Below are 24,172 nucleotides of genomic sequence, written 5' to 3' on the forward strand. Positions count from 1 at the left end.
TGCTGTTTCATGGAGAACACCTAATGCCTCCTTGCAGCTGGCTCCAACACCTACCATAGGTCAGGGTATAAATGGCTTTGCCAGTGGTATCCAGCGCTGTCAGACAGGGGGCTTTGGCCTGGGTGGTTCCCCAGCGCTGCAGGGCAGCCAGCAGGGAGGGGGGCCAGTTGGTCACCACCCCCAGGGGTTCCCCTTTCAGTACATTCACTTGGTTTCCTTCAGGCTTTGGTTGATTTGGGTCAGGCTGTTGCACTAAAAGCAGAGCAGAGTAAAAGGGAAATGTCAATCTGTACAAAATGTGTAAGTAACACTTCACAGGCTATTCTATAAAGCATCCACCTCTTCCTCACAGCTATCAACACTTCTCCTCCGCTTTATGATGATGCTATGCTAATCATCTGTTGGCTTCCCAAAAAACAGTGACCATCACTTCAGAGTTGTGATTCCACATTATCAAAGGAGCAGAATTTGAATCCCTAGCTCACTTCTCTCTATTTTGGAAAGCTGCTGTTTTCTGCTGCTTGTTCTCCACATCTATTTCAATGAAAGCCTCCGCCAAGTCAAGAAGGGTTATCAGAGACAACAGCTTCAGTGACATCTGGACACTGATTTCCACTGCACTGAATTCTCAACAGGTGATGAAAAATGACACTGTGCCTGGCTAACAATGTATTTTTAAAGAAAGGCCTTCTGTTAAAATCCTGCTCCAAGCTGCTCCAGAAAGTGAAGTATCTTGATCTTAGTTAGCAAAGTCCTGGCTGAAGTTAGCAAATGCTCAATGTAGATAACCAGCAAAATTAACGGTTCCAAGTGATTCTTTCCACAATTACATGCACCTCAATGGAAGTTCATCTGGAGAAACTTCAGCAAAAGACTAGAACCACAAAAACACTGTATCTTACAAGTATCCAACCAATAGTAGGGGAACTCTATTGGCAGCTGCTCAGAAATGCCACACTGAGTAAGAAGGTTGAGTTCAAGATTATCTTCCACTTGTGATAACATAATGACCTTTCTTGCTCCACTGTGTTAATTTTACCATGACTAGTTTTCTATTGAGAAGAGAAACCAGCACTTGCTATGTATCAGTTCTGTCATGAACCACTTACACAAGGGGTAAAAAATGTATCTGAAAGAAAATTAACCTTCAAGCAGCTCTTCAAAATCATCCACAAAAAACTCCTTCAGAGGCGGGCGCTTCGGTCTTTTCAAAGTATTTAGCAGCTGCTGGATTTTAGAGGACACTCTGCTGTTCACTGGAACACCTGCCAAATGGAAAAGACTTATTATTTATCATATATTAACCAAAATACACTAAAACACACAACTTTCAGGTGGAAAAGTCATTCAGGATGAGTACCTTGTTTGGAAGAAAACAGCTTTAACTAGTAAGAGTTTCAACCATGGATTTATGTGCTTTCCAACAATGCTGTTACCTGGCTGACACAGACACCTTCTCATGCATTATTTTAGCTTTTCAAACCACTGACCCCTTCATGAGATTTCAACTGAAACATGAACAATGTCCTTTTCTCCAACAATCTAGGTATTTACTACACCTTAACAGTCATTCCATTCTGAAAGCACCAGAATGCTTGGAAAAAATGAGTGAATCTTTCAATATTTTATGAGGCTTGTAAAAACAATCACAACACAAAACATGTTAAATGCTGCTTTCCATTTGTATACGTTAAATTAAATGCATATATATGTATTTATATTTGTCCAAATTTAAAGCTCTGAGGCAATGTAAAATGAAGATGCATCTGAAGATACACAAGGGGACACAGATGGAAAGGTGTACAATGCAATCACCATCTGCAGTTTCCAGAATGCTGCTGCTGTAGCCTCTGGGCACTCCTCGCACGGAGGCGACCTGCGGGCGCTCGTGGTGCAGGTATTCCACCAGGCCAGTGGTCACATCAGGGGGGGCAGAGTGGTTCTCTGCAGAAATGCAAGACAGACACAGCAGCTCATCAGGCACCTTAACAATCAACAGAATCAACACTGCTTCTTACATGAGGCCATTTCATAAATCCTCACAGGGGCTTGAGAACCTCCTTAAAACCTGGAGGGACGAGCCTGCTTTGCTTGGAGCTGTGCCCCATTTCCTGGCTGTAGAGCAATGCTTGGGGAATACCAAGGAAAGGTTCAGGAAGGGACCTCAAAGCTCATCTTGTCCCACCCCCTGCCATGGGCAGGGACACCTGCCACCAGGCCAGGTTGCTCCAAGCCCTGTCCAATGTGGCCTTGGACATTTCCAAGGATGGGGCAGCCACAGCTTCTCTGGGCAACCTGTGCCAGCCAGGGCCTCATTACTCTCACAGGGAAGAATTTCTTCCTAATCTGAGTCTCTCTTCTTTTTTTTTAATTTAAAACCATTCCCTCTTGTCCTATCACTAGTTGCTATCATCATTCCAAAAATGTAACCATGGTTATAGAATGGTTTTGGATGGAATGGCTTAGGAAATGGCAGTAGTTTCAAAAAGTGTTTAAACAACAGACAACAAGAACAGGAAGACTGAAATACGCAGAATCGATGAGTAAAAATAGGAATGCAGCAGGGAGGAACTGGAGAAAACCCTGCTGCCCAGGGCTGGAGCTGCCAACAGCCCTTGGAGGATCTCAGCATGTCACAATCCTGCCAGAAAAACTGCAGGCAGAGGGAGATCTGGGCAGTGCAGTGAAATACATACACAATCCCCCACTATGAAGCACTGATCAGCCCCAAGATAGCAAGTGCTCCTTGCACTGCTCCCACATTTCCAGAGCTGATACACAAGCCACAAGCCCAGCTCTAAGTGGTTTTAGAGGGATCACCAAGAGAAAAATTTAAATCCATTCCCATCCTTTCCACTTGAAGTCACTGCAATGCCAATGTTTGCACTGCAGAGACTAAATTCCTTTCATGTGGGTGAGGTACATGAAGGAGAAAGTGTTACTTCATCTGTCACAAAAATGCTCAGCATTCAGTAACCACACAGATGACAACTGTGTAAAGCTGACCTGTATAACCACTGCACAGGACCATAGAGAGCCCATGTATGCACCTGCCTCATGTTTATACTCTTACTCTGTTCTATATATTTTTGAAGTTGCTTTTTGGCTGTTTTTTTTGTTTTCTTTTTCCCCTAGCTTTCCCAAAGTACCAAACCAGAGGCTTCCTGCAGGCATACAGCCTAGCCACAGAAACAAATGTACCTGGTTCCCACTTCCCACCTGACAAACCCTCAAGGGACTAGCAATGTCTCACTAGGTATGGAAAAAGAATAGGTTCAATTCTCAGGATTTATGCTCAGATAAAAACCACATTAGCTTAATTAAGAATTGGAGCATTTTATTAACCAATGCCCATGAGACCCCATGCTATTAGCTTGTGTCATCCAGAAATACCATGGCACAGCAGGGTAAGAGAAGTGGTGAGGAGTTAAAAAAGAAAGTGTGAGCAGACTTATGACTTCAGGAAAAGGTTAATTGGATTCAGACTGAAGGACCTTTCCATTAGTGATGACAAGACAGAGATAAATGCAAGAGAGTAGTATCCAAAGGAAGAATAAATGGGATATGACAGAGAATTAAAAGCCATGGTGATCTGTACTTCCAGCTGCTCTAAGAGCTAAGGTGGGAAATACTCCACAGATGATATAGTGACCTTGAAAAAAAACAGGACATACCACCAGCCTTATTCATTAAAAAAAAAAAAATTATTACAGAAAAGAAAAAAAATCCCCCCTGCATGAAGGGTTGTCCTTGCTGCTATTAAGTGAAAGACAAACATCCTAAAAATAATGCACATTTCTATCTGACTCCACTAAATACTGTAACCTTGCCTTTCCAACAGTGCAGTTTACTGCCTGGGAACTTAGTTTGAGCTCACCATTAAAAATGCAGGCTGGAGAAGATGAGCATGAAGTAAGGGAACAAGCTGCTAAATTTAAATTCTCCAACATCTCAAAACTGTCAATAGCTATTCAGGACACAACCAAAACACAGAATATTTCAGTAGGGCACGGCAATTAAGATATGTAAGATGCCTTTCACATTGCTGATATCAGCACACTATCTGAAAAATAAATAAACTCATCTTCTGTGCTCTAGGACAAATCAACGCCCCTTTTAGAAAGTATGGGAGTATTTATCAAGAGTCATAAAAGTTTGAAGTGTAAGAACTGAGTCAGTTTTCATATTCTTGTGACCTAGGAAAATACATGCAGACAGGAAAAATGTCTCAACTGAACTGATACAGGCCATGCATGAATGTTACCAAGCTAGGAATGAAAACTGATAGAACATGGCAAGCAGTGCAGACATGAGGAAGATCATTCTTATGTGAAAATGCATCTTTTTTTTTGCCAATTTTATCTTTATGAATATTTTTAATAGATCAGCTCTTAAAGATCCCTGAGCTTCCTTTCTTCTAGATACTATAATTATTTCCCATTAATGAAATTTTAAACGTGCATACAGCCCAACATTCAGCTGCTTAAATGCTGGACTCTGAACTCTTTAGTAAGGCCTTGATTTTGCATACAAGGTATTGATTTTGTATGTTGTTGATTAAACAGTCCTGACAGGTCTATCTGGCCTGGGGAATGAGATATACCAAGATGCAGTACTATATTTTGGGTATCATTCAAGTTTTTACAACTATATTAAGAATTTCATCAATCCCAGTTAAGCTTAAAAGGTTAGCCATAATTGACTTTGTAATTTAAAGAACTTAAATATAATTTCTATAAATCCATAATATGAAATCCAGAATTGCTCAAAGTGAAGTGGTGACGGATTGTCTCTTTCTTACATCTACCAAGGACAAAAAAAATTGCAAATTTCTTATTATTAATAAGCTTGGAAATGGGAATATGAAAAATTATGTTTCTTTACAAGCTTTGTACTGACAGCAAAAAATTTCCCTAATGATTAGCACCTCTGATTTTGTAACCTTCCCAAAGATTCTGTGTGTTTTTCTGTCTTTTGGGTGCTTACCAACTGAATCATATCTGAAATACACAATCTGACATTGTTTAGGGTAAATACATGCAGATTGGAAAGCATGCACCAAAACCAGGATTCCTTTGAAACTGTGCTTTGGAATCCACTAAAACTGAACCTTAACTTCTTGGTAAAGCAAGCATTTTACCAAGAACAACGCATGTTCAGATCTCATGAGCAACTGCCTTGGGTTAAATACATACACATACCTACCTGGTCTGTGAATTGCACATTTTAAGGCCATTCACAGCTATCTCCTGGTGAAGACCTTTGTGTTTAGCCTTGCTTTGGGATTTGTAATCTGATTTCATTCCAACCACACCGGCAGGTTTACTGACCTATCTGCGTGTGTGCCATGAGATCTGCAAGCACAGCGGCAGCAGTGGTGGCAGGAGCTGTATTGGAAGCAGCAGCAGGTTTCCCTCCAGGATGAGATGAGGTGGAGGATGCAGAGGATGAGGTGGAGGAGCCCTGAATGACCCGGTTAAGCCAGGGCTCTACGTTGGAATGGCTCTGGAACGGAGTGGAGCCGATCCGCCCTTGCCGCCGCAACGAGCCCTCATCTTCTGATGCTGACGATGTGTCTGTGGTCAAAATAATGATGACAGGCCTGTAATGGGGGAATGGCAATGACCCAGCACCAGGAACACGGCGCCGGGCCGCGCTCCGTGTGCTCCGCGCCGCTCTCTCTCGTGCGACACAGGAGGGGCGTGCACCAAAGGAACAGGACAGTCACACACACAAATCCCTCTTGCTGCCCTGGGCTGGGTTAAGGGAACCACTTCTACACATTAGGGCAGAACACACCTGGAGTGAAGTTTCAGCTACCTCCAACTTCTACACATTAGGGCAGAACACACCTGGAGCGAAGTTTCAGCTACCTCCAACTTCTACACATTAGGGCAGAACACACCTGGAGCGAAGTTTCAGCTACCTCCAACTTCTACACATTAGGGCAGAACACACCTGGAGTGAAGTTTCAGCTACCTCCAACTTCTACACATTAGGGCAGAACACACCTGGAGTGAAGTTTCAGCTACCTCCAACTTCTACACATTAGGGCAGAACACACCTGGAGTGAAGTTTCAGCTACCTCCAACTTCTACTCATTAGGGCAGAACACACCTGGAGTGAAGTTTCAGCTACCTCCAACTTCTACACATTAGGGCAGAACACACCTGGAGTGAAGTTTCAGCTACCTCCAACTTCTACTCATTAGGGCAGAATACACCTGGAGTGAAGTTGCAGCTACCTCCAACTTCTACACATTAGGGCAGAACACACTTGGAGCCAAGTTTCCAAGTGTGTACCAAAGGAATGGGATATTCACACACACAAATCCCTCTTGCTGCCCTGTGCTGGGTTAAGGGAACAGCTTCTACACATTAGGGCAGAACACACTTGGAGCCAAGTTTCAATTACCTCCAATATTTGGAATGACATGAGAGCTAAAGAAGGCTTCTACCTACAGCAGAAAATCCATGAGCATCTCATCCCGTTCCTATTCCACTGAAAAAATAGGTCTGTTCTGAACAGGTCAATTTTATCTCATCACACCTGAATCAAGCCCTTTTTATTTTGTTGTTGTTGATTTCCTTTTTTACTCTTTTTGAGGGGAAGGGAATTCTTCACTTCTGGATTGTTTTGAGAATTAATTCCTAAAAAAAACATGGTGCTCTGAAGTTCAATGAAACAGTAATTACAAAGCAAGTATTTTAACCACATAAACTAATATGAATGAGTAATACACAGAAATGCTTAGTAAAGCATCTTTTCATTCTAGATGTATATTTGCTGCTGTGAAAAGCCTGACAAAGGGCTCCTAATTTAATTACCATCCAGTCACTTACAACTTTCCAGATGTTTCCCTTTGGAATCCTTCCTTAATTATTCTCCATCCAAGAAAAAAGGTAATTCTAAATATCAAGAAAATACATCCCTTGTGATTTTGAGTGAAAATCAGAAAGTCTTATCACAGAAAAAAATCCTGCCCTCATAAAGAAATTGCTGAATTTTAATGACTTGATCTTTTACATGCTTTATATAAGGTTAGGTGTCTGTTACTACACTGTAAGAGTCCCAGACAGGGAAATTTGGGGTTGGTTACACCAGGAATTCTGCAACTTGAATTTTGGCTGTTTTCTTAATCCTCTGGACACAGAATTGTTCATCTAGATACAATTCCATATACATTTCTTGAAGCAACATTAAAAAAGCTACTCCTCATCTTGGGCAACACATTTCAGTTACCAGCTCTTTCATTTTCTGATTTTCAGAATATGTGCATTTCCAATAACTTCAAAATAATTTGTCTTAGGAGTCTAAACTCATAAAAACTAAACAACCATTTCATAAGAATCCCAGTATATTGATAGCATTTTCAAAGTTAAAATTGTAGGTATCTCATTATTTGACCTCCCTCATCAAACATGACAATTTTGAATAAAAATAGCCAAACAACAGATCTCTGAGAAGATTCAGCTGTGATGCATCCCCATTCCTGGGTCCATGTGATACTTCCAGCCTGCTGCTACATTTGGAGTTTTTGGCAGCTGACTCCATTTGCTCCTGGAGAGAAGCCAAACCTGACCCACCTTGCTTGTAACCTTCCCTTTCTTTTAGGCAGAAAGCAAAAATAAATAACCCCAGGAATATGGAACAGGATGGGATTATGAACAGCCAGGAATTAAAAAAAAACCCAAACCAAACCACCATGTCTGCCATTTCTAATCACTTCAGAGGAAGAAACAGAACTACAGAAAAAGCAGGTTTCTCACAGAATACACATTCTGACAGTATCTCCTTACCCAGATTCCAGACAAATGAAATCTGGGTACAAAACTGGAGGATCCATGCTAAAAGCATTCTACTATCAAACATAAATACACCATGAAGCAGCAAGGTCACCCCAGCAGGAGCTCTGTGGCAGTGGCTAATCCATGGATCCTGGTGTGTGGTGACAGAACAGTGACAGAATGCTGTGTGCTTGGCTTCCAGCTCTTCCTGGCTGGGAGCTGACCCAAGACAGCCACAGAAGCCACCCCTCTTGGAGCCAGATTTGCAAGAAGGACCAGCTCCAGTTCTGATCACAGGAAATTCATGTGGGAAGGATCAAACAGGACAAAACCAGAAGTACGTTCAAATTTTTGGAAGGATGACTGATAAATGTAGTTCCTTTACTGCCAGCCAGGAGCTGGATTTCAATTTAACACTGTGCTGAGAACCATGCACTCACAGAATGGTTTGAGTAGGAATATCCTGAGTTGGAAGGAACTCATGAGGAATACTGAGTCCAACTCCAGGCCCAGCACAGGAGCACCTAAACAATGACACCACGTGCCTGGGAGCATTGTCCAAATAGCTCATGAACTCCAGCAGGCTTGTGGCCATGCCCACCAGCTTTCAGCTCCTAGTATTGAAGGTGCTACTGCACCCTGCTCAATCCCACTGTGAGCATACCTGGCTTCTTTGCTGACCACCTGCAGAGGCATGTTACAAGATGACACTCAGCAGCACAAACACACAAAAACCATGCAGATCCCAGGGCCTCATCCTGCTCTGTACACACTCATACAGCTTGGAGTGCAGGCTCAGGGGCCTGACCAGGCACATGTTCCATTGACACACTACCAGCCCTTCTGATCCTATATCCTGCTCTTTTCCCCACACTTGTTCCTCCCTAAGTCTGCCCCTTTGCCAGTCTGCACTTCCTCACTTCCTCACCCTCATCCCATTGCCCCTGCACTTCCTCATCCCATAACAACACTCACACAGTTCTGAAATACTCTTGCTCTCACTGTGTCCCTCATCCCTCTGTGTGCTCCCCCCAACCCAGAAGGTGCTCTAGTGCTGATTGGTCTTGATGGCCTTCACACCTGGCCAGGAGGGCTGAGGCTCTCCAGGGACAGGCCTGGACAGGGTGACCCATCTCAGAGTCCTGAACTTGCCTTCCTGCCTGGTGCTGTTCCCAGTGTCCCTCTGGGCTGGTGGCTCCTGGGACAGGGCATTATTTGGGGTGCCTCACCTGCCATACCCCATGCTCCTCTGCAGGTGAGCAGGGCAGCTTTTATCACACAACCTAACATTCTATCCATAGCATCTCAGACTCTTTTTAAGTTGCTCAGAAAAAAAAGATACTTTAACAAAAATACTTAGCATATTTCTAGGCAAAAACATTAAGGGTCAAGAAAGACCATCTATAAGAACCCAGAGGATTATTGTTTATTAACTAATGAAATAATTGGAGAACTCACAAAAATAATATACTTAAGTGTGTGACTAGCAAACTGAAGCGGAATTCTCTTTAAATGGGAAGAAGAGAAAGAAGAAGTACAGCTCAGAAAGCAGGAGGGCAGCATACCTGAACTCTTCTTTTAGAGAAGGGGGTTAAGAACTGGAAATGACAGAGAAGGGCAGTAGAAGTCAGTGTGCTTCTGCTCCTGGGCCTCATTACAAAAGACACATACACTTTCTCAAAATAAAACATTGTAGGAAATCTCTTCTTTGTATAGAAGACACTGGTCTCAAACCATTTGGCTTGCTAGCACAACATGTTGTATGATTTTCTTAACCTCTAGAAAATTCACTGTGAGACAACAGAAGATTACCTTTTCCCCCTAAAATTAAAGAAGGTGTTATGCCATAACCAATCTGAACAATTACAGTGTATTATTCCCTGACTGTTTCAATCTGCTCACCACTGAATAGCTGAAACCATCTGATGAGTGCTCTGCAACTGATGCAGTAATTTAGTGCTCTGGTATTTTCTTCAGCTTTTACAAGAAGAATCTTCTGCAGTTTGAAATGAGGTGTTTTCAGCTCTGACATGCTTGCCTAGATTATCTCCTCTGAGTGAGATATGATGTAAGAGAACATACTTAATGCATAAAGGGCACCTGCTCTCTATGACTGCTTTCATGTGGACACTATCTCTAGATGAAACTCTAAAACCATGAGGAAAAACATCACAGCAGAAATCCAACCAAGACCTGATTCCTGGGAAATACAGCCATGATCTACAACTCCAGTGCAACCTATTAAAAACTTAGGGCAGGGACACCTCCAGCTCTCCCAGGCTGCCCAGTCCAGCCTGGCTTTGGGCATTTGCTGGGATGGGACACCCACAGCTTGTCTGGGCAGCTCTGTAAGCTCTCTGTGTTCACTCAGCATGTACCTGGAGGCGTGTAAGTCTCTACTGAAGAGTGCACCAGGACAGAGCGTCTCTTCGAGGGCATGGGCATCTTCCTCTCTTTATATTTGGCAAGTGCTGCTTGTACTGCTTCAGTGTGGACATCTAGATAGAAAACAAACAAACAAAAAGGTCAGAATTGCAGTTAGTAGGAATGAATCAACACCACTGCCTCCAGCTCCAATCCAGTACAGAAGCAATGGTTTCCAAAGCTAAGGAAGAATATAAGCAGGGGCAAGTTGATGTATTTTCCTCATAAAATCAGCCTGAAAAAGCTCTGTGAGTAGCATTTTGAAAACCCCCCTGAAATAAACAGTCAGTTATAGAGTAACCAGTATATGTTGGTTTTGAACTATCAGTTATTTTCATTTGGGGGGGGGGGGGGGGAATTTCAGTGCAGAATCTGTAAATTTGCAACAGCATTTGACTCTTCATCCTCAAAATCCAGGAAGGGAAAAGAAGTGCAAGTACATGCATACTTGAAGTTCTCAGAAAACAATGCCAGTAATAAAAACCAGAAAAAAGATGCCAATGGACTTCATGATTTTAGAGCTATTTTCCAACTCTAACTAAATTCCATGATTCTATACGAAGAAGGGAAAAGACACACAGAGCTTGCACTTTCCTGAAAGTAAAAATTATCCTAAGAGGCTCAAGGGCTGTATTTTAACTTTTCTAATTTTTAAGCCAAAACTGAGATTAAAGAGGAATTCAGTGTTCAATCAAGACCTTGCTGCAGATAAAATTTAATGTATTCCAGTGATTTTTCAGCAACCTTTTCTCTTTGACATCTACATTCCAATAGTGTCAAAAGCTAAAACTTATACAAGGAAGAAAATTCATGAGAAGTGAACAGATGTTGAGGAGGAATGAGGCAAACCAAAAATATACTTTTGACTTACCACCAAGACTCAAACTCATGAAAAGCACAATACATCATATACACACTTAAACATAGTTACAATGGGCTGGTTGTGGCTTAGGAATGGCATTCTCCAACCCAGTATTCCCTCTCAAAACAATTCAAGACAGTCACTGCTCACTCTCTTCCCCCTCTCCCTGCTCTCAGTGGTAGGATGGAGAGGAGAATTACTTGGAGGCACAAAAGGCAAAGACCATGGGTTGAAGTAAGAACAATTTACTGAAAACAGCAATGAGATATGAAAATGAACAGTAACAGCAAGACCAATGACAGAGAGTACAAGGAAAGAATTGCTACTGCTGAGTGTGGCAACCCCTGTCAATAGACAGAGCCCAGGAGTGAGGATGTGATTCTGCATTGGGCTGACCACATTTCTTTTACATGGAAACTGCTGTACAAGGTTTTCAGAATTTAACTACTCAATTGGAAAGAAAACACATTCTTTCAGTAAGTATCCATCTATTCTTTTGCTATGATTTAAATATGTAACAGGTAGACAAATTTGAAGGTATGAAACTATTTGTAGGTATGTAAATGTGTATGACAGACATATAATTACACAATTTACATATAATATACAATGCAACATAATTGTACATATAATTTTGTACATATAATATACAAGGTAACTCTATCCCTGTACCTACAGGGATTTACCTTAGTGATGACTACAGGATCAGTATTTTACAGTATCATCTTCTTTTTTTTTTTAATTTAAAAAGTACCATTTCTGTATTGGCCCTGAACCCCCTTTGGTCATGCCCAGCACAAGGGCATTCCTAAGGAACATGCCCTTCAATCTGGCCAAATGGATTCTACAAAATCACAAGAATTCCTGAGTAAATGGTCCCAGACACCAACCAGTTCTTCACAGCAATAACATCACTTTTCAGTCTGCAGCTCCCTGCAGATCATCTGTTCAGAGCAGCATTTAAAATATGTATACATGCAAATATACTATCCCACCTGTGTTCCTACAAGACTCAGGAATGTACTGAGTAGATGCTTATCTCAAAGAAGAACTTTTTGTGCAACTAACATGGGAGGTTCAAAGATGATGATATTATGAGAGAAAAATATTAAGAAGGAAAAAGAAAAAAAAAAAAAAAAACTCAGTAAAACCTCTACTCTTTTATACAGTAATTTTTTTTTGTCCTGGTCCCCTTGTGAGATTTTTGCTCCTGTCCTTCACACCAAGGACCTAATAACAGATGTTTTATAAATGAAAAATTCCCCTTGGCTTATGTCTGCCTGCCTCCTTCTCCATTTCCACATCTAGGCTTACTGTCAAATCTTGGTTTCTCCTGATCCTTAGTTTTAGTTATAATTGCTCACTAATGAAGTTTATTCCCACAGATATCCAGAAGCAAACCTTTTATGTCCCCAAATTCCAGAAAGTTTAAGCAGCATTCAATGTCAAGGTTGTTTTTGGAGCCTTAAAAGTAGGGAAAAAATGTCCATTCTGCAGGACACGTTTCCTTGGCACAATTTCCAGCCAAAAGCAAGCTGGGATATTTCTAGAAAGAGACAGTAACTGTGAGATGCAGTCACTTCCACCATGCCTACATCTACATACAATTTAAAAGACATTTTTGTTGCATTAACATCTCATAGGAAGCAGGGGAACATGAAATGTTCTCCAGAAAAGGTCTTGCAAAGAGCAAAATAACACAATATCTGTAGTCTGCCATATAAATATATGATGCCATTAAATAATGTGGCAGATTAAAAATGGAAGCATTCTTGGACAGTTGTGCATTTTGGGAATGGAAAGGCCTAGTTGGAGGCAAGGGTGTGCTGGGGCTTTTTAACAAAGCAGAGCAGGGCAGGTCATAACATCACACAGATTTGTGGGAGCAAGCATGGGAACTACTTTTTATTCCATTTCCAGAGGGCAAAATCACTACCACCTCATCCTCTAGCCCTAATTCCCACCCCAAAACCTGGAACAGACTAGATGAACTGATAAAAATGCAACCAGGAGACAGTCAGGATGAATTTTTATTCTGTTCCATGTTTTATTTTTACAGCGCCAATTTAACTCATCATTCCCTCTACACTCATTAAAATCTATTCCTGGCTTGAAATCTTTCCTATAATATCTTGTCCTTGGACATCAGCTGAGTAGGAACATCCTCTCTCATCCAAATCAATGAAGTAATTGCTTTCACTTCCCTGGAACACTTTGTTCCTATTCCACTTTTGCTTTAAGAGCTTTTCTACACGATGAAAACACATTTCAAGAAAAGAAGTAAAAGGAATGAAATAATTTTAAAGAAGCAGAACACTTAGGGTACAAAAATTCATTAAGTATAGTATAAATTATTAGTATAAATTAAATTTTAACTGGATATTGGAATTGCAAAAAGAAACTCTCTACCACTGTCTGTTACTTAAATTCTTCAAAATTTACTGTGAAAGTGATTCACCACGTAAGAACTGTGGAGTTCAGTTTTCTTCAGGGAATTAATCACTCATAATCAGACCAAATGTGTCACATTTCTGAGAACAGGGATCACAAATGCTCAACAGTGATCACTGGAAGTGATGAACAGCAAGCCCAGCAATTCATTAACACAAAGATTACATGTACCAAAGTGAGGGAAAAAACCCATATGCTGCCATCCAGAAAGCAGAAGAAAAAGTCTTGGAGAAGTATTTCTAAGCTTTTGCACTTTATTAAGCTGCAAGCAACCATTAACAATTAATAACTTTTAAACATTTTCTCCTTCTGCTGTAGTAAACCACATAATCTTCTCTCCAGTTCTTTGTATCTATTTTAATTTTCTTTCTTTCCACATGTCCTTAAAAAAGGATTAGGGAGGAAAACTAAAATAGTTTGTGGACTATAAATCACCTAAACTCTTAGTAGCTCCTAAACTGTTCAGCTATTAGAAGAGCACTTCTCTTTCCTATTTGTAGCCTCTGCTCATTTATCAGCCTCTGACTCCTGTCCCTGCCTCAGGCACAAGGAAGGAAGAATTTCTACAGTTGGTTGAAGAAAAAAAAGGACATTTATAGCCTGACCAGTGTCTCTGCTACTCATGGATTTCAAAATACCAACAGGCAAAGCAATAAGCACTATGTAGGTGGGATGGGGAGAGGACTTGGAAAAAGGTAAAATCCATGGGTTGAGATATGAACAATAATATCTGAAGTAAATTAAAATGTAATAATAATGATGATGATCATAATAATAATAATGTACTTAGAACAAGAATAATAAAATATGAGCATTATTCTCATTGTAAATCCAAACACAGTACTGTACCAGCTATTAAGAAGAAAATTAACACTATTCCAGCTGAAGCCTAGACAGCAGGCTTGGATTTATCAATAGTATTCACTGTTGGAATTTTTTGGATAATATGTGTTGTTTGAAGACAAGTTATCTGGACATGATAAAAACATACAATTGATTTAAATACAAAACTCTTCTGTGAAACTACTTAAAAATGTGGTTACAAAGAGTAAAAGATTAATTGTATGAAAAGATAAAATTGTTTCACTTACTTGTTTATTTTAAGTAATTTATGTTGGTGGTTGTAAAGTACCTAAAATTGCTCCAGAAAGAGATCCTGTTTTAGGAAAAGCTGCATTCTCCCCTCAACAACTACCCTTGAAAAAGACATAGGAGAACTGCTGAGATCTGAAGCAAGGAAAACAAGAACCAAAGACTGGAAGGAAAGAAAGAAGAAGGAACAACACACCCTCCCTTCCCCATAACAGTCTAAAGAAAGGTGTGACACTGAGGGAAGGAGGCTGAAGCTGGTTATCCCTCACAACATCCATGTGTGTCAGCACACAGGGAAGCCAAAAAATGCACCAATATCTCTTTGCTGAGATAAAGAAGCCCATCATTAATGCAGTACATCTGAAGATTTATTTTTTTTAATTACAGCATAGAAAGGGGAATATGTACTGGCATCCAAAAGCCATAGCTACATTTCTTTGCACAGATCTAAATAAGTTTAACCTAAACCAAGTCAAACAAAACCATCACCATTTGGTGTTGATACCATCTGAGCACATTAAGCCTTCTCATATATCCCTAATGGGAGAAAGAAATCCAATTATGTCTGCTGTAACTAAGAACTTTGCAAACTGCCAAGTAAGGAACTTGTTCTAGGCAGAAATATTGAATGAAAAATTAGTTTGTGGAGCTGTGATAGGAAACCACAGGACATGGCAGTCCCCACCAAGGACTACCTCCCAAAGATTTCCTGCAGTAGTTGTGCTCTTCTTGCAGATTTTTATTTCTGTTAGTTTAACAATGGCACATCTTACTCTAATTATTTTCCATGTTATACTTTCCTATAACATATTTCTATAATTTAATAATTGAAAAAATATTTTGGAACATGTCATTTAGCTAATTACAACACTTTGCACTATTCCCTGGCATTAAGAAGTTTCTTCTCTGTGTAGCTGAATGCAGGCATCTTTCCCAGGAGTCTGTCTATGTCCACAGAATATTTAAGAAGTCTCATTCATGATTCAGTTAGCCCTAAGGAATGCACAAGGCACATCTGCTCCAGCTCTGGAGCAAGGTTTTCCATATCAGCAGGGCAAACAGGATGCAATAAAACCCTGCCCAAGCAGTGGCAAGACAAGGTGACCCAAGAGCAGCCACCTATTAAGGAGGTGCAGTGCATGCCATCACTTACACTTCTCATCCCCAAACCCAAGACATGGAATTACCCTGCACAACAAACAGAAAAATATCCAGCTAGAAGTCCCCAAGTATTTAGGAGAGAAAAGCTTTCAAACACCTGTTTTTCCTGACTATTGTGACAAGAAATTTCACAGGGAAATGGTGCACTTCAACCACCTGAAAAGTAACAATGGGAACAGGATGCTATGAGGATATCAGTATTTTCACACAATTTTCCAAAACAGGTTTGTCACTGTACTGTCCATTTAAAATGAAGTAGAATATCCATTGTGATATTTCCCTTTTTTGTGCACTTGCTTTAAACCAGGAAATATTAGAAAGAAACTACAACAAATCTATAACCTTGCTTTAACAAAATAACCCAAACAAGCAAGCAAAAAAATCTTCCAAATTCACACACTCTAGCCTCCAAAATTTTTAACTATACAGACTGGAAACCCAATTTTGTTTTCTTAGTAAATATGAAAAACCTGTTGAGCATGGTAGAATTCACAACAAAATTCACATCAGAAGACAGGCCTACAGTCTTCTTCCCTTCTTGCATTTCCTCCAGGCCGAATTCAAACAAAACCACTCTTGAAACAAAACAAAAAGATCCTTGAAAAACATTCATTATCTCTTCCCTCCTTCCAAAGCACTGCACCTTTCTGTGTGGGGGCAGGTACCATTTTCCAGGGATATTTTGCTCTCAGGACATGTGATGCCTCAGCTGTCTCTGTGTGCCCTTACCGGATCGGAAGCGCTCGTCCCTCGAGTTGGTGGATCTGGATTTCTGCTGTTTTGATACCCCAGCAGTGGCTTGGGAGGAGCCTGGGACTCTGTTCTCAGTTTGCAGGGATGGATCCACACCTGAAACACAGTTTATTTTAGTACAAACTCAGCTTTGCAAGCATAATATCTGCTCCCCACGTCTACATTGTTTCACTACAAGTGGTGCAAGACAGTATCTTTAAAAAGAGCTCATCTTCTACCTGCATTTTAATCCAATTTCATCTATACCCATTTAACAGAGCAACACTCCAAAGATTCCCATTTTACAAAAATGCTGCAATTCTCTAGTAAGACCTGTGCAGATATTAATGCAGAATTACTGTCAGCTTCAGCTGTGTAAAAGCTCCTGCTGTAATCTAGGTCTGGTTGCTTCATGTACTCCTGAAACAATGAAAGACCTTCCCAGCCCCACACAAAGTAATAAAAATAAGAGAAATTGAACCATTCTCTAGTTGTTTGCTCTGCACCTTATTAGAACAGGGCTCTATATAACCCAGAGCAGTTGCTTATGTTTAGGCTGGCTGATATTCAGGAAGATCAATCTGAATTCTACATTGTAGCACAAGAGGAATAAAAAAAAAATAAAAAATCAAAGGAGTGGACAGTAACCATTAAATATGCATTATCCCTTCCCCATCCCCAAAATGAGGAGACTCTCTGCTGGCTCCTGATCCATCAAGGACTGTATGAATTTGGACTAGGAACTTCCATTTGCAGTTTTATTATACATCCACACTTCAAAATGTAATGTAAAAATTCCAATGCAGCTGGAGGGGTTTTTTTGCACAATCCTAACGTGAATATAGCTTAGTGCTGTGTTTTACAACAAACTTATATGGCTGCATGAAGGTCACTGTATTTACTCAGCCCCTGTACCACACAGGGCTGAATATATCTTTCATTTCACTCCTCCCTTCCCTTGAAGGGCTTCTGCTTTCCTACCTGGCCCCAAGTCTTTTGAAAACAACATGTTTTGGAAACAAAGTATTGGAACACCACATTTTCAAAATGCAAATATTTACCAAAAGCAGCTCTCACTGAACTGAAGACATCATCCCACAGGAATCTGGGTCAGTTCCTTTGCAAGGAAAGATGCCACTTTAAAAAGTAAGAAAAGCTTCACTTCTCTCTCATGGGGTTTCTGTTCCCTTTGTTACAAAGTGAGTATCAGGAAAGAAATTGGCAACTACTAACAAATCTAGGAATTATAAGACATTTTTATGAAGGCGTTTCAGTGAGATATAGTCTTTACATTAGGAGTGTAATTGGATTAAATACCCCATTTCTACCTCAACTGATGAAAAAGAGCTTTCAAATACTCTATTTAAATGCAATATCCTCAGGGAAAGTGTTTTATCATCTTCATGACAAGGTAAATTACTATACACCAGCTTTCTTGGGTATCTGTTAAGACCTTTGGATGAATGCACTCCATAATCCCTTTCCCTTTGCAGCTAACAGTGAGCACCTCTGGATGTTGAAGAGGCAACCTTGAGCTAGATATGGGTTCAGGGTGTGGGATAAAGGGGCCTAAATAATAGAAAAACAAATGAAGATTTAATAATTCACACAGATCTAAGTTTTAAGAAATTAGTCTGACTCCAGAGATATGCTCCTTTCTTTTACAGTTTGTACTAAAGAACAAACACATCCTCACTTCATTTTTCCTATTTTCCAAAAGTAAAGCTTTTTAAACAGATGACAGAATATCCAACACCAACTGCATTCCCCAGTAGGATATATGGAGACAGCCCAGCAAAGAAACCAAAGTGTCCTCAGTGGAGCAGAACAGAAAGTGTGTTTACCAATACACAGACCTAACACTCCTTGAAACACTTAAGCAGAATTCTGTTTGTAAGAGCAAAACAAATGTAGTCTCCCAACTGAACTGATTCAACAGATCTGATAAGTGGTGAAAACACTGCAGAATTCTATTCCACATTGCACTTGAGCACAAGTTTTCCATAACCACAGGTCAACAGTCCAGGGGGATTGGTTCATCTGGAAACAATAAACAGCAACTTCAGATTTTGTTAGAAAGATTGAGGCAAGTCATCTCCTTAAGCCTAAGTCAAGCAAATAGCCAAGGCAAAGGGAGAACTATGATGGTACAAAAGAGAATAGGGAGCAGGGCTGGGAGCCTCCTTCAACTAAGACTACTTAAGGAATTCTCAGAAAACATCATATCTACATCATTTTTGTGCAATTTTGTCAAGAGACCTTGGGTGAAAAAGATAGCAAAAGAAAACCAGAACTTTTTTTTTGGTGTGCCATTTCTTTTCCTCCAGGAGGGTTGTTAGTTGTAAGCAGAAAACGAGATTCACATTCCTCCCAATTCCTTACTCTTCCCATTTGCAGTCTTGTAGTAACTACAGAGCCTTGAAATCAGGACTTGTAAGAGCCCCTTTTCCACTCTGTGATCCCCTGTGGGAGGAGAATCATCTGGAAAATGAGCTGACTGGTACAACCCACCAGCAGATGCCAACCTGCATGCAGGATGTCCCGAGTCACGCGCAACCCAAGCGCTGCTGTTTGGCCACAGCAATCCTGGGGGCAGGAGGAGCAGGGGAGAAGTGACCACACATACCAACAGGAGTCCATGACCAACTCCAGAACACTCTCCTGCTCTCAATCAGATTTTTGTGAATCAGAGTCATTGTGATGAAGTATGTACCAGTGAAGCTCAGAAGTTCCTCTTAAATTAGGATGAGGCATGAAATCCTTGGCACTGTTCTAAACTACAACTCCATTTCTTTGGATTAAGTTTGCCTTCTTGCTTTCTCGAAGTAGGTTTCATATCACAGTGCAAAAATAGCAACAATGAATCTGAAAAATGTCACTTTTTGGTAAAAATAGTAAGATAGTGCATCTGACTCTTAGGCTACATAACTATGTGCCAGTAAAATGCTGTTCCACAAGCCTGGTGAGCTTGTTCATTTATTCTCCTACTATGCAAATCACTACCTTAGCCTTCAGCAAAAGCAGATGGGTAATTAGGCAAAGTCTCCCCACTCACACCAACACCTTTACAGAAAAGACAGACTAAAGGCACTTGATTCACTGTATTTTCTCAATTTTTAACTTGCCCAAAGCTAGCAAGAATGAAGTCAACTTAAAGAGGCTGCTTGTTCCAACTAACTGAACAATTTGCTTCTACTGGATGAAAATTAAAAATAATATTTGAATTATTCCTGTATTTGTCCATCCACAAGCACTGGAGAATCAAGACTAACACTGGCATTCCAAGCAATTTTCATTTATACAAGCAAAAATGATTTTACTGTAAGAGCAAGGAAGAGCTGCCAGGACAAGGAAGATTCTCTGCTGGCATCAGTGGGGAGAATGACCAGCTAAAGTCATTAGGTGGGGAGAGATTAATACATTATGTTTTGAAAATTTTAAGAGCTCTGTAGAGAGGAGAGGGGAAGAGGGAGGCCAAAGAGGAAACTCCAGACTCTTTGTACATTATCAAATCTTTCTGCAGCTATTGAACTGGGTCTGGAAATAAGAAAGGAACAAATGGCAGCAGCCAGGTTCAAAGTGCAAAAAGAAAGGAAAAGCTATGACAAGGCAGAAAATCCAGAAAGTGGAGGTCTGGCTCTGGGGCAGTTACTGAGTATACAGTCCTCACTCAAGTTCAATGTTACCATCCTTTACTATCATATCCCATCTCAGAACATATTACCTGCTGTACACACTTTTTTTATCTTCAAGATCCAGTTTTGGAAGTGTTCACACCTTCCAGATTAGAAGGACTGAACAAGAATTTACCCAATGTAATTTATTACCCAGAATATGGTATCAGAAATTCAAGAGATTAGAAATAATAATGATAACAAAAGGCATCATGCATATGCATTATGTCTGACAATCTTCCATGATTCTGTAACATTTTCCTCTACTCAAGGAAGTAAATTCCACCTCCTAAGCTTTCACTTGCAGCCTATGAAACCATTCTAAGGGCATTAACACTTTCCATTCAAGGAAGCATGGAATAGCAGCAAAGAATACAAAAGCATAGAAGACACTTGTTATAAATTCAAGGAAACCAAACACAAGCCAAGATTTGGATCCAATTCAGAGAATCCAAACACTGACTAAACTACCTCAATAAAAATAAGAAGTGTTACTTACTTACAAGTAAGAGAGACACTTATTTAGACACTATGACAGACTGCTAAGCAGAACTCCCACAGGCATTAGCTAGAGCTTAAATTTCCCAAAATAATAGTCCATTTTAAGCAGCAGTTCAGGAGGTGCTTCACAAACAGCCCAGCACTCCTAACATACAAGGATGTGCACTGAATTGAAAAGGCACAGGAATAGCAATCTCTTGATATTTTGAGAAACTCAGCAATGAAGCTATAAACTGCTTTTTCAACTAGCCCATGTGAACACATTACAGTTTGACATACCTCATTTAAACCAAGTACACCAAGATCCAACCAAATTAGCCAATGAAAATTTGGACATCCTTTAACCACAGCCATTATACCCATAGTATAAAGTGGGAATTGTAACTCCATAGCACCAAGAAAGCTACCTGTATGTTTTTTCCTTAAATTATAAGAAATTATAAAGCTTTTGTAGACTCCAAGACACCAGAGTAAGTTGCATATTCCTTAAAAATGGAACTACAGGTACTAAGTGCTATAGGGGTACGTAAAACTCCCACTCTAATTGAATGAGAGGCTGATTTGAGGGTACCTCTTACCCACAAAGATGAAAAAACAAAAATCACAGTTATACAGAATCACAAAGCAACCCAGGTTGGAGAGACCTTGAAGATCACCTGGTGCAGCCAGGAATAGAAAGCACATGTATTCCTGGTAGCAGCAGAAATGTTTTTCAGAGACAAAAAACCATGAAAACCTAAGAAAAACACAAGTATGGGATATGCCAGCCTCAACCAAAATTAGAGGAAGTTTCATCATAATTTTCCCTTAAAATAAAAATTTGAAAATGGTTAGCATTTCAATTTTGCTGGAGCAGAAGTGCTAAGGAAGAAAATAATGAAAGAAAATAATTCTAGAGTGGAATCACTGTGACCCCAGAGAAGAAATGAAGGAAATGAAGTCACTCACCAAGGTGTTCTTCTAGCACTAACTAAATCCAGTGAAATCATTTCCAGGGACTGCTCTGTAAAGTAGCACCAGGACACTAACTGCAATTGCAACCTCATTTATGCAGCCAAAGAGGCAGACTGAAAATAACCAGTAACACTGTAAAAACATCAGTAGGAAATCAGGATAATCAGGAAACAACCATCACAAGGCAGGAGTTTCACTTGAGGTGTTAGAAAGGAGCATAAGACCATCACCTGCCCATCAGGAGAGGATGCTCACTGTACATGCTGCTTACTTTATTCTGTTATTTCTGAATGTTTTTGCATCCCAGCTTTATCCACATTCAAAATCACCCTCTGCCATCTATCTGATGTTATCCATCACTCAGAAGCTTCATCATGCAGCATTGCCTACAGATATAATTAATTATTTCCTCAGAGTTTTATCTGTAATTTGCATGCAGAGGTTGACTGAGGAAGCCAATTACTGACTGTTAAATTTTACTTCATTAAAATAATTAATTACTGTTTAATGCTTGCTATTACTCAACACTTGTTTTTGATTTTGCACAGTGCACTTGGTTGGATCAGTGAAAAATAACTCATCCTAGTTATTATCTCCATATAATTACAGAGTTTTATGGTTCCTAAGCAAAATCTTTACATTTTCACTAACTCTTCATCACTGCAGATTTAGAACTTTAGAATACAAAACAATCTACAGGAATGAGACTCTTGAATCACAGGGTGTTCTGCTTAATTTTCCTGTTAATTGAAAATGTGCTTTGCAGGCACTTGTGTCTTTTTCTGTTCCCCAAGCCCTCTGTGGGGTTGTTTAACACTGTCTGGGTAATGATCTGGCTCCCCACAGACTCAGCCATAGAGTGCAGCAGAACACAGCCCAAACCATTTTGATGGTATTGAGAGAGCAGGAGTTTGCAGGTAGCACTTGATGAGGTGTAAAAGGGAAAGTTAAACTTCCAGAACCCAAACCTGTGATCATGCAAGTGCATTTTTATGCCATAAAGCTGTAGAAAGACATGATTTAGTGGTCCTGGGGACGTCAAATCATAGAGCAAGAACTCAACAAATGTAAAATGCTGACATTCATCAGTCTGCAAAGATTTAATGGATACTGAACCTTATGAATCCTATCAGGAATGCTGCAATTAAATTGTTAATGATAAAAAATTTCTGCAGGCTCAAAGCCTTTGGGACTCCCACACACCATTCTGAGCCAGGCTGGAGCTGTGTCAATTAAGGAAATTTCAAGTTAGAACTGGGTTAATGGAGCATATGTCAGGAAACTGAACCAGGCAGTTTAGCTTAATGTTTTAAGCAAATTTTATCTTTTTGCCAGAGCATCATTCTTTGTGCTCAGAGGCAGACAGTCTATTCATTTTTTAGCATATTAAAGCTAGATTCCTGTCAGCTTAATGCTCATCTAGGCAGAAGTGGTAAAAAAAGATCAGGTAATCTGGTACTTCTTAGAAAATGTGGTCTCAAGCAAGTAGGACAAACCACAGGATTTGCTGACTCATTAAACTACTGCTTAAGGCGATTAGGGAAAATAGAGCTGAACAAGGAGAAAAACCTTTAAGCAGCTGAAAATCTAAACTTACTTTAAGGACTATGGCAGACAAAGTACTGGAGTTGTCTAAGCTATGCTTGAGAGCTCAGTACTTGAATATTTGTGCAAACAGCCTTGTGAGAGCTGAGAAGGAAAAAATATAAAGTAAAACCCCCACTGTCAATAGAAAGCAGTGAAGGCAGAGTAAATCAAAGATAATGAGAGATTAAACAAGAGACAGAAATCCAAATACATGACTTTCTAGGAGACAGAATGCATTGTCAGAATATTTCTAGTAATTGGGAATCCTCAGTCAAAATCCATACCTCACCTGGTCTCAGAATCTTGAACTAAGCTGAGTTAGAGGACAGGGTATTTGGAACAGAAAACAGAGACAGTTCTTTCCAGAAAAATGGTGTAAGGAGGAGAAGCTGTGGCAGCTGAGGCCAGAGCTTGCTGCTGACTGTCAAAGTCATCCTAAAAATCCAAACTGCTTCATTGCAAGGAACAAGCCATTTTAAAGAGATGAGTTTGGTTCTGCTTGGCCTACAGAGATTCCAAATTTGCTAAGAGAAAACCTACATCTATTCTTAAATAAATCCCCAAATCCAAATAAAAACCAAAACCACAAAAAAGAAACATTTGCTAAGAACCCCATGATGAAACATCAGATTACATTCTGACAGTTCAACACTGTCTCAGTTTACAGTGTCTCATTATTGCTTCCACTCACCTTAGTTTTCTTCTCATTTTCCCTTATCTTACAATCTGTCAAGCTATGGAAAATTGGGGGATTACAGAATACCAAATCTCAGTGGCAGCATAACAGCCTAAACCCTGAGTGATTTGAGAGTCCTAGCATAAAAATAAATTTTATAAAGCTGGGCACTTAGGTTTTGGCTGTGGATGATGAAGTCTGATAATAACCAGCTTCAGAAGTAATAGTTGATATATAAAAAAGTCAATAGTTTGAAGAAACAGAGGGAGTG

At 40.1% G+C, this 24,172-nt stretch overlaps 1 protein-coding gene across 6 annotated transcripts in view; it reads right to left on the bottom strand.

Moving 5' to 3' along the window:
• Positions 1–24,172, bottom strand: part of DIP2A (disco interacting protein 2 homolog A) — an 80,677-nt gene that overhangs the window by 30,879 nt on the left and 25,626 nt on the right. For 4 of the 6 annotated variants that reach the window (XR_011680321.1, XM_071434412.1, XM_071434413.1 and 1 more), the window contains exons 3-8: positions 16,507–16,626; positions 10,166–10,285; positions 5,331–5,576; positions 1,816–1,944; positions 1,146–1,265; positions 55–252 (exon numbers count right to left, since the gene is read on the bottom strand). Coding sequence is in view for 5 of the 6 variants with exons in the window: in XM_071434412.1 (XP_071290513.1) it covers positions 55–252; positions 1,146–1,265; positions 1,816–1,944; positions 5,331–5,576; positions 10,166–10,285; positions 16,507–16,626 (933 nt within the window). In the remaining variant the exon portion in view is untranslated. The remainder of the gene's footprint in view (positions 1–54; positions 253–1,145; positions 1,266–1,815; positions 1,945–5,330; positions 5,577–10,165; positions 10,286–16,506; positions 16,627–24,172) is intronic. The other 2 variants (XM_071434414.1, XM_071434416.1) reach the window with 1 other exon arrangement.

Source organism: Agelaius tricolor, unplaced genomic scaffold, assembly GCF_023055355.1.
Source record: "Agelaius tricolor isolate 1412-34295 unplaced genomic scaffold, bAgeTri1.0.p SCAF_10, whole genome shotgun sequence".
Taxonomy (NCBI): Eukaryota; Metazoa; Chordata; class Aves; order Passeriformes; family Icteridae; genus Agelaius; species Agelaius tricolor.